The 10,391-nt window shown below is 40.5% G+C and overlaps 1 protein-coding gene across 2 annotated transcripts in view; it reads left to right on the forward strand.

Moving 5' to 3' along the window:
- Window positions 1-10,391, forward strand: part of RFC1 (replication factor C subunit 1) — a 64,346-nt gene that overhangs the window by 26,285 nt on the left and 27,670 nt on the right. For both annotated transcript variants that reach the window (XM_027768592.1, XM_014584454.1), the window contains exons 6-9: window positions 1,020-1,097; window positions 6,239-6,316; window positions 8,460-8,547; window positions 9,929-10,212. In XM_027768592.1, the coding sequence (XP_027624393.1) occupies window positions 1,020-1,097; window positions 6,239-6,316; window positions 8,460-8,547; window positions 9,929-10,212 (528 nt within the window). The remainder of the gene's footprint in view (window positions 1-1,019; window positions 1,098-6,238; window positions 6,317-8,459; window positions 8,548-9,928; window positions 10,213-10,391) is intronic.

Raw genomic sequence — 10,391 nt, forward strand, 5'->3', positions numbered from 1 at the left:
CGAACCGCGGTCGACTACGTGGGAGTCCAGCGACATAGCCATTACGCTAACTGCTGGTTCCTCCTGGCGTGAGGTTTAAGCTACTGGGTCTGGGACTCGAACTGTGATAGACTACGTGCGAGTCCAGCCACATAACCATTATGCCATCTGCTGGTCCTGCAAACTGCATTTACTATTGACCTCAGCCATACAAAGGTAGATAATACATTTGTTCCCAAATGAGATCACAAATACATCCCTTAATAATAGAGCGTACTAAGTTATACTTTTGACCTTCTCTACTTTGGCTGAAATTGGACTTAACTTTTTCTGGCCATTTAGGAGATGGACATATAAATAAATTATAGTGAGAGCAGTCCCCTAAGTTAAATAAAGCCTGCCCTGTGGAGTATATATTTTGATTTCCTTAATGTCTCTACCGGAGAATGTAATCATTCTGACAAACTGGTTTGCCAATGTTCTGGACTACTTCTCAAACCAAGACATTAACCTGCAGAGTTTTTCCTTTGGTACATCTGTGTAACAAAGGGTATTGACTCTGTACTGTGGGATATGTAGTCGTTAGGAAATTGGATGTGGTCAGGGACTAGCTGTAAACTTGACTTTCTGGCTGGTGCGTGTTGTGATGATTACTTATCTCTCATTGGTGTATTTAATCAGCTAAAATCAAGAAAAAAAATCACAGGAACCAGCAGTTAGCGTAATGGCTATGTCGCTGGACTCCCACGTAGTCGACCGCGGGTCGTGCCCCGGACCCGGTGGTTTAAAACTCACGCCGGGCGCGTGTGTGTGCGTGCCCAAGATCCCGAGAGGAGAATGGAGGAGATGGGATTGCGGTGTGACCATCCCCCCTGGGGGGGGATTTTTCGCTTTCTGTCTCTATGTCTCTCTCTGTCTGTCTGGTGAGCGCACGCGCCCTACAGTGAAAATCTCTCCAAAAAAAAAAAAAAAGAAAAAAAATCACCTTATTTTTAACTTAAGGTTTATGTTGATTTTGTTTGATTTTCTTTGAACTGTAGCCTTCACAAAATACGAATGAGTCCAGATTAAACGATGAAGCCATCGCCAAGCAATTACAACTTGATGAAGATGCGGAGGTATTGGCATTTTGCTTAGATCTCATTTGTAGCTTGATGTTATGACTTGCTATTAATATTTCGTCCATCCAGGCAAACAATTGTTCTAGTCTAATTTTGAATTGAGTCTCATTGGATGAAGGGTAAAAATAAGTACAATATATGAGGATCTAAATTTCTATAAACGATAAATGGTGAGACTAGTGGAATAATTGTTTACTTATTTTTAGTTATTTGAATGGGAAATTCCCTTATAATACTTATAATAATATAATCTGATCATATCTCTTTTTTTCACTATGTCCAGTCTTGAACCCATTCTTGTGGCTTTAATAACTCTTAGGAATATGTTGATGACCCCTGTTCGACCTTTGGTTCAGAGGTCTCTCTTGAGATTCACTCAGCACATATTTACTGAGCACTTACCGAGTGCCTGCCTGGCACTGTTCTTGGTTTTAAAGACAAGAAAGAAAGAAAAGATAACGTTAAGTAATTATAAATGCTGTGAAGCTAAGTAAAGGGTGCAAAGTGGGATTTGAGTGTTTAACCTCAGACAGAGGAGTTGGGAAGTTCCCCTGAGGAAGTGTCATTGGTGCACAGTGATGTGTTACAAGGAGCCGTGGTGCTGGCTGCTCAGAGGAAGAGTCCCTTGAAGCAGAGGGAGCAGCAGCTGCAACTGTCCAGGGCAGAAATGTGCTTCAGGTGTCCAGGAGACCAGTCCACTGGAGGAAAGGCTGGGAAGCAGAGTAGGATGAGATGATTTTGGAGAATGGCTAGCAGCCAATCCTGTAGGTCATGATAGGTCTTTGGTACTTACTAAGAGGACTTTGAATAGTAATGACTTTGGATTTTAGTTTCTGAGGTGGGAAGTTGTTGGAAATTTGAACAGAGACGTGACATGACTTGATGGGTCTTATAATTACTCTTGTCTTCTGTGATGGTAGTATGCCGTGGTGGTGCCAGAGCACAAGCAGACCAGTATGGAGACTTTTATGGGAGGGTGGGTGGGAGCAGATGTCGGCTTGCACCGGGTTGGTCATGGAGGAGGTGGTGAGGTGTGGTCACCACCTTCTGGATATTCCTCGAAGACACAGCTTTCCCACTGTCGCTAGATTGGGTGTAAGATGTGGGCACAGAGGAATCGAGGGCAGTCCGAACAGCTGGACGGAAGGTGATGCTATTTATTCTAGACCATGGGAGGCAAAACAGGTTGGTGCAGAGAGATCCAGAGTTCTCTTTTTGGGCAGGTTAAGTTTGAGATGTCTCCTAGACTTCCAGAGGGAGATGGAGAGTAGGTGGGTGGGTAGATCCTGGAGCTCAGGGGAGGAGACGTGAGCTGAAGATGTGTGTTTGAGGAGCACTGGCATTTGAATGGTATTTAAAACCAGTGTAGCAGGATGAGATTGGGGGAGAGAATGTAAATAGAAAAGAAAAAAGGGTTCAGGTTTGATTTCTGGGTCACAGTTCACCTTTAGAGGTCAGAAAAAGTGGATAGGGGTGCTGATCCAGCCAAGGAAACGTAATACAGGGTGACTGGTGCAGTAGGAAAGTCAGAGACCTTGGTATTTCACGGAAGACAAATAAAGTATTTGAAGGCGTTCCTGGTTCTGTCAGAACCTCCAGGTCTACATATCTGCTGTTTGAACCCCCTTAGCACAAGTGTCATTTTCCCAGACTTCTCGGTACATGAGAAAATTGTGCTGTGTGCGAGCACACCCGGTGCAGCTACTATCATTTACTCTGATTTTATATTTCAGGGTCCTCCTATTTAAGGGTCCTCCTATTCATAGGCTCTAAATTCCACCCACCTAGACTGTTTGTGTTGAATTCAGCTGGGTAGCATTGATGCTTATCTCAAGGCCTGGCATAGATCAAGTTCTTGATAGATATTATTGTGAGAGAATAATATTGTGATTGTTTACATTGTATTAATTTGACAATTTATAGTTGGTGATTTCAAAATCTTTTTCTGTTGTATTTTATCACACTGAATTACATCAGTGACAGACGTGTACCCACATAACTCAAGCACAAGTTGCCTACAGCAAACTATGTGGTAGTTGTTAGGGATCTGTCGTCTTAGCTCTGTATCTGTCCCAAAGGGTTACCTGTTCCTTTGCAAACCAAGTGTGGTACTTTTGTCTAATGGTTCTGTTTCCCATTTCTATTACATTCTTCCAGAATCTTGTTTGCTAATTTGATGAAGGACTTTTAGAGTATTAATGATTGATGATGTCTTTTTAAATTATCTCTCTAAAAGTTTTCCTCTTCATTTTTTGTCTCTTTGTTTATTCATTTAGTAAATGAGTGTCTCGTATCTAATATGTAAATCAGTGTTCTAAGCGCCAGTTAGCTTTGCTCAATAAACATTGTATTAAAATATAGGACTCTTAATCACATGATGCTGTAATCACTAATAATGAATTTCTAATGAAAGTATTTCTATTTTTTCTGTTCTACTAAATATCTAGAATATTTAAAAAAATTAAATTTTATTTGTTATTTTATTGAAAATGAATTATTTGTTTATTTAATTCCATTTGTTATTATAATTAGTATTATTATTTTAATTTGACCAGAGAGAGAGAGAGAAAGGGAAAGCGAGAAAGCAAACTGTCAGGTCTGGGACTTGAACTGTGATTGGCCATGTCGGAATCCAGTGCCTTTGATTGGCCATGTGGGAATCTAGTGCCTTTAACCACCATACTACCTGCTGGCCCATTACTATTGTTTTTTAAAATTTGACTAGAGAGGCAGAGAGAAAGGGAAAGCGAGACAGCAAGCTGCCAGTCCAAGACTTGAACCGTTGTTAACCATGTGGGAGTCCAGTATCTTAACCACCATACCACCTGCCAGCCCCTAGAATCTTTTAAAAAAATAATTATTTAATATTATTGTCATTTATTAATTAAAAATTGGCTATATGGCATGTGCACTCACAAGAGAGAGAGAGAAAGAGAGAGAGAGAGAGAGAGAGAGAGAGAGAGAGAGAGTGAGAAAGCAAGCCCCACCGGTCTGGAACTGGAATTATGGTCAGCCACAGGGAAGTCCAGTGCCCCAACCATCATGCCACCTGCTGGTCCGTCCCCATGTAGTATCTTTTTAAAGAAGTATATACCTAGTGTGAACGTTTGGAAAAGTGGTATAAAATTTAATTAGAAAGTGCAGTTAGAAGGTAGAAATCCTTGCAAGACTGCTGATGGTTTAGAGTTTGAAGGACTTCCATGATTAAGGTTTTTGTATAAGTTTTTAACAGTTTCCTGAGTAGCTGAATTATAGTAAAGAAATAGTCAACAGAGTGTGTGTTAATGGGCATCTGTTTGGCTAACTTACAGTTCTATGCTTGGATTAGTTCATTTTATAAAGTGGAAATGATTTGGTTACTGTGTTCTGCTTTTGCCAACCTCCTCTATGCCTTTTCTTTTATTGGGTGGATTTTTTTTTTTTTTTTTGGGAGATTTTGCTCTTGGGCATGTGTACTCATTGGACAGAGATTGGGCGTGGGTGGTGGTGGTGGTGAGAAATCACCCCTTGGATGGCCACGTGCAATTCCTTTTCCATTCTCCTGTCAGGATTTGGGGCATGCATGCAAACGAGGCATGATTTTCAAGCCACTGGATCCAAGACTTGAACCACATACTTGGCCATGTGGGATCCAGTCACCTTAACCTCAGCGCCACCTGCTGGCCCTGGATTGGGTGGATTTTGAGGTTCTTCCCTTTGAATAATGTAGGAAGGTTTTTGTTTGATATTATGGTAAGCCATTTTGCCAGAGGGAATAAAAGCACTAGTTTAGAACAGGAAATATATTCTCTCTGGAAGAGCTCCATGTAGCTGAAAGTGAAAAATAGTTGGAAACAGCACTGAGATAGCTAGACATCTGTATGCTATAATGTATAAGCGTGTTTGGGAGCCTTCTGACATGATGATTTAAGTTTTCAAACTTAAACAGATACATTTGAATTGGTAACTGAAAATGGTTATTTGATTATTAAAAGGCAATGGTTACATTTCTATGTAGTTTACTGTTGTTCGCAAAGAAAATACATGATTTTCTTAATTTCTTAGATGAACTTTTTTGTACCCTCCAGGAGATTGTTTTTCTGTTCAGTTGATCTTTCAAAGGTCTTTCTGGAATTTAAAATAAATGGAAATAAGAGATCTGTGAATGTTACATTAAAACTATTAAGAGAAAACCGCACACTTCAAACTGTATTAAGTAAGAATATATCTTAGGGCCAGCAGGTGGCATATTTTAGGGCCGGCCCCTTGGCTTGGTGGTTAAGGGAGCTGGTCCCTGTATGGCCAGCTGTGAAGTCTGAATGCTGGTCCCAGTGGCTTGAAAACACACGGGCACTGTGCATGTGTATGACTCAGATCCTGCCAGGATGAAGTGGAGTAGAAGGGATCGCAGTGTGACCACCCCCATTGGGAAGTGGTTTCTCCCTCTCCCTCTTGCTGTCTTTCTCTGGCAAGTGCACGCATCCTCTGGCAAAAAAGAAATGTAACTTAAAAAATGTGTTTGATTTGGGGCCACGCGTAGTTGTTAAGATGCATGGCTGCCTGTAGTTTGAGTCCTAGACCCATCCGGACTTGAAACTCTTGTCAGTTGCCGTGTGTGTGTGCATGCTCCAAATCCCAAGAGGAGAATGGAGGAGAAGAGATGGCATGGCTACCCCTCGGGGGGTGATTTGTCACTTTTTTTTTTTTTCCTGTGTCTCTGGCAATGTATGCACCCTATAGCAAAAATCTCTCTTTAAAAAAGAGTGTTCTTGGGGCCAGCAGGTCGTGTGGTGTTTAGGGGCACCGGACTCCCACATGGCCGACCGCAGTTTGAGCTCAGACCTGGCGGCTTGCTTTCTTATTATCTCTCTCTCTTATTCTCGCTCTATCCTTCCCTGGTCAAATTAAAATAAGTTAAAATGAAATAATTGTTTAAAAAAGATGAATTTAAAAAAGTGTGCTCATTTTACCTATCATGCTTGCAAAACTAGAAATGTGTGTTCAGAAATGTAATTTGGCTTAGTGGGACAAACCCGCATTAATGTTAAACGCAAACATGTCATAGTTATTGTCTGGAAAATGTTTAAGTTTTTTTTAAGCATGTGAACCAAAGTTTCATTTACAAAAGACCAAAGGCACTGTGTTGACACATTCCACAGCTGGAGAGGCAGTTGCATGAAGATGAAGAGTTTGCCAGGACGTTAGCCATGCTGGATGAGGAGCCGAAGAGCAAGAAGGTGACATTGTAGCGGCCGGGTAACTGGGCTGCCAGTGCTCCTTTGTGTGCTGTGTGTTCTGAGCTCGGGGATAACACCATGAGCACGTCCTCTGAAGTATTTTAATTTAAAAAATTAAGAAGCGGAAGTATTTTAATTTTAAAAACTTTTTTTGAGGAAGGTTATTGAAAAACTTATTTTTCCTAAGTGAAGGTTGACAGAACCAAAGCAAACCAGAATCATTCTTCAGAGAAACAATAAATCATGACTTTTCCTTTATCACAGGGATTCTTATGTATTCGTTCAGAGAGTCATGTTTATAAAAATCCTATGGAACACCAGTTTAATAATTTCGGTATTAATTACTGTCTTTTCAGGAAGCACGCCTGTGTGATTTCTGAGTAGCTCAGTATAAGATCTATCTAATCCAGGTCGACTATCCCTTATTTGAAATGCTTCGGACCAGAAGTGTTTCAGATTTCAGAATTTGTTTAGGTTTTGGAATGTTTGCATCTGTGTCTATAGATATAACTGAGAGGGTTGGGACTCCAATCTGAATGTGAAATTCATTTGTTTCATATACGCCTTTTCCTGGAGGTAATCCCACACAGTACCCTGTACTGTCGTGACTGGCTGTGACTTAGCATGGAATCAGGTGTGGAGTTTTTACTTGTGACGTTATGTCGGTGCTCAGGAAGTTTTGAATTTTGGAGCCTTTTGGATTTTAGTTTTGAGGTTAGGGATGTTAACCTGCATTAGGACATTCTCAAATAAAAATAAGTATTATTTTTTGGAATCTTTAAAAGCACTGAATTTTTGACCAGAGGAGGACAGAGCAAGACCTAGTACTTGACCTTCAGTAAATCAGTTTTATTTCTCAAGAATCACATTCCGTTAATATAATTGTCACTGTCAATTTATGACTATTTAAGGGATTTTACTTATGTTTAAAACAAGGAGTTGCCAACTTAGATGTTGTTTGGAGACCAGACTAAGCAGGCAGATAATACAGTAGGGAGTAGGGAGGGATTTGTCATTTGAAAAACCTTATTCTACCTAAATACATTCAAATGATAATTAAAAAAAAGCTATTTTACACGCCCCAATGAGTGACTTTTAAAAAATGGAATTTTGAGAGGACAGTGGAGAAAAACGATGTTTTTTTTTTTTTTTAATTTTAAAATTTTTGTTCTTTTTTACATTTTTTTTTGGGGGGTAGGTTTATGGTATAGGGTACATGCGCTCACCAGAAAGACAGAGAGAGACAGAGAGACAGAAAGCGAGAAATCACCTACCAGGAGGGATGGCCACGCTGCAATCCCTTCTCCTCCATTCTCTTCTCGGGATCCTGGGCACACACGCACACACACCCCGTGTGAGTTTAAGCTGCCGAGTCTGGGACTCGAACTGTGGTCGACTACATGGGAGTCCAGTGACATAGCCATTATGCCAACTGCTTTTCCTGAGAAAATACTTTTTTTTTTTTTTTTTTTTTTGTAGAGATTCTTGCCTTAGGGCGTGTGCACTCACCAGAGAGAGAGAGAGATAGAGAGAGAGAGATAGATAGGTAAACTGAAAAGTCACCCCCCAAGGGGGATGACCACACCTCAATTCCTTCTCCGTTTTCCTCCCAGGATCCCACACATGCATGCACACGTGCTTGGTGAATTTCAAGCCACTTAGTCTGAGACTTGAACCACAGTTGGCCATGTGGGAGTCCAGCCATGTAACTGCTAGGCCACCTGCTGCCCCCGAGAAAGTGCTGTTTTATCTTACTTTTAAGCTGTAGTCCTTATTTTAATCTTTTTGGTTTAGAGTGTATTTTTTAACTGTATAATGCTAACAATCTGAGTTGAGATGAACAACACACTAATCAGGCTTCGACCTCAGGTTCATGGGCTGGGCTGAACTGGGATCATTTTGGACAAATTTATGTTTATACCCTTTTATCTGTTTCCTCATCTGTAAAAAAAATGAAGTAATAAACCATACTTCATTTCCCCAGAAAATTTTGTGGATGAAGGAATGACAGTTCACTCTGGTGTCCTGGTTGTTTGGAAGGTGACCCTTAAAAATGAAAACTTGCCTTGATTTTTAAGAGCAGATTTTGTGGTAATAGTTTTCCTATTATTTGTCACATTTGACACTTTTTAAATTCATTTAGACTCAAAAGGACACAGAAGAGGGAGAAACGTTTTCATCTGTCCAAGCCAACTTAAGTAAAGCAGAAAAACATAAATATCCTCACAAAGGTAATACTAGCAGTAAAAGTAAGATGGAGCATTTGTCTTTCTAGAAGAAAATCCGTGCTAACCTTACTTAAACTCTGTTCAGTAACTGTATCGTTAGGTTGCATAGCGCTTTCCTGGAACATGTTCTACGTCAGTACTTTGAAAGCTGTTTGGATCCTAGCTGGGGAGAGCGCCCACCTGCTCTCGGGTTGCTGCGAGCCTACGTTCTAGCTCCTGGCTGCTTGTTCATTTCAGCATATGCAGTTTGTCTTGTGCCCTTCAGTACTGAAGAAAAGAACATGTCTTGAGCATTTCATGTTAGAAATGGTTTCATAGAGTTGACTCATAGTTGTCCAGGTCATCGAAGCACTCCTGGTTGTAGGGTTTTTTCTTTAGTGATCCTGATAGTGAACCACTTCCTAGTATAGATGGACTTAATCTTCCTAGTAGATCTGTTTACCTATCAGTCTTGGGACCTTAGGAATTTGGCTTTCAAAAGGGTTGTACTATAGATGCAGAATTTTTATGTGACATATGCTAGTCAGTAAGCTTTCTCTTTGTAAATTTCACAGCTTATCTTTGGTATCCAAATCCTTAGATCTAGCCTATAAAATTATTTCAGGAAATGAGTAGTTTATATTAAGAGACAAATGTCTCTCTCTCTTTTTTTTTTTTTTTTTTAAGAGAGAGGCTTTTGCTATAGGGTGTGCGCACTCACCAGAGAGGCACCGAGAGACAGAAAGTGAGAAAACTTCTGGGGGGATGACCACGCTGCGATCCCTTCTCCATTCTCCTCCTAAGATCTTGGGCACGCGTACACACACGCCTGGCGTGAGTTTCAGGCCACTGGGTCTGGGACTCGAACGGGCCACATGGAAGTCTTAGCACCTTAATCACCACATCATCTGCTGGAGCCAAGAGAGAAATCTCTTAATTTGAGCTGGTTATACAAGCAAGTAGTATACCATGTTTAGCTTTTGAAAATAAATGCTATATAAACTGAAGAACTAAAATAGTAATTAAATATTTTGAAATTACTGTATGATATCGTGCTTCTAAGATTGTTCAGTTGAAAATGAAAAACTAAGGGCCAGCCAGTGGAATGGCCGTAAGTGGCTGGTTCCACATGGGTGACTGAGGAATATGAATCTGGACCCAGCAGCTTGAAAAACACGCCAGCTATATAGATCCCAGAAAGAGAAATGGAGGAGAAGGAATTGAGGTGTGGCCGCCTCCCTCACCCCCCCGGGATTGGTTTCTCTCTCTTTCTCTCTCTCTCTTTCTTTCTCTCTCTCTCTCCAGTGAGCACAAGCACCCTTTAGCAAGTTAAAAGAAAAAGAAAATGCTTATATTGGGTATCATTTTCCAAGAACAACTGTCATAATTGTCTCCTTCTTCCTAGTAAAAACAGAACAATTTCCTGATGAAAGAAAAAGCTACAGTCCTAGGAAGCAAGCCAGATGTGAAAGTTCAAAAGAATCTCAGCAACATTCTAGGGCATCGGCTCACAAAATAGGAGAATCCTCTTCTCCCAAGCCCAGTTCTAAACTGGCACTTCTGAAAAAAAAAGAAGCAAGCTCTTACAGAACAACAGAGCGTGTGGCTACACCAAGGAAAGAAAATGCCTTTGAATTGAAAGAGACAAAAACTCCTAAGAAAACTAAAAGTTCTCCAGTTAAAAAAGAGGTAGGAACTTTCTGAAAAGTGTATGATTGGGGGCTATGTGTTGACTTTGTTTTCAATTTTTATTCTAACTTTATAAATCATTATAGTTTTTTTTTTTTTTTTTTTTAAAGAGGTTTTTGCTATAAGGTGCGTGCACTCGCCAGACAGACAGAGAGACAGAAAGAAAGAAATCACCCCCA

This window comes from Tupaia chinensis, unplaced genomic scaffold, assembly GCF_000334495.1.
Source record: "Tupaia chinensis unplaced genomic scaffold, TupChi_1.0 Scaffold146907_1, whole genome shotgun sequence".
NCBI lineage: Eukaryota > Metazoa > Chordata > Mammalia > Scandentia > Tupaiidae > Tupaia > Tupaia belangeri.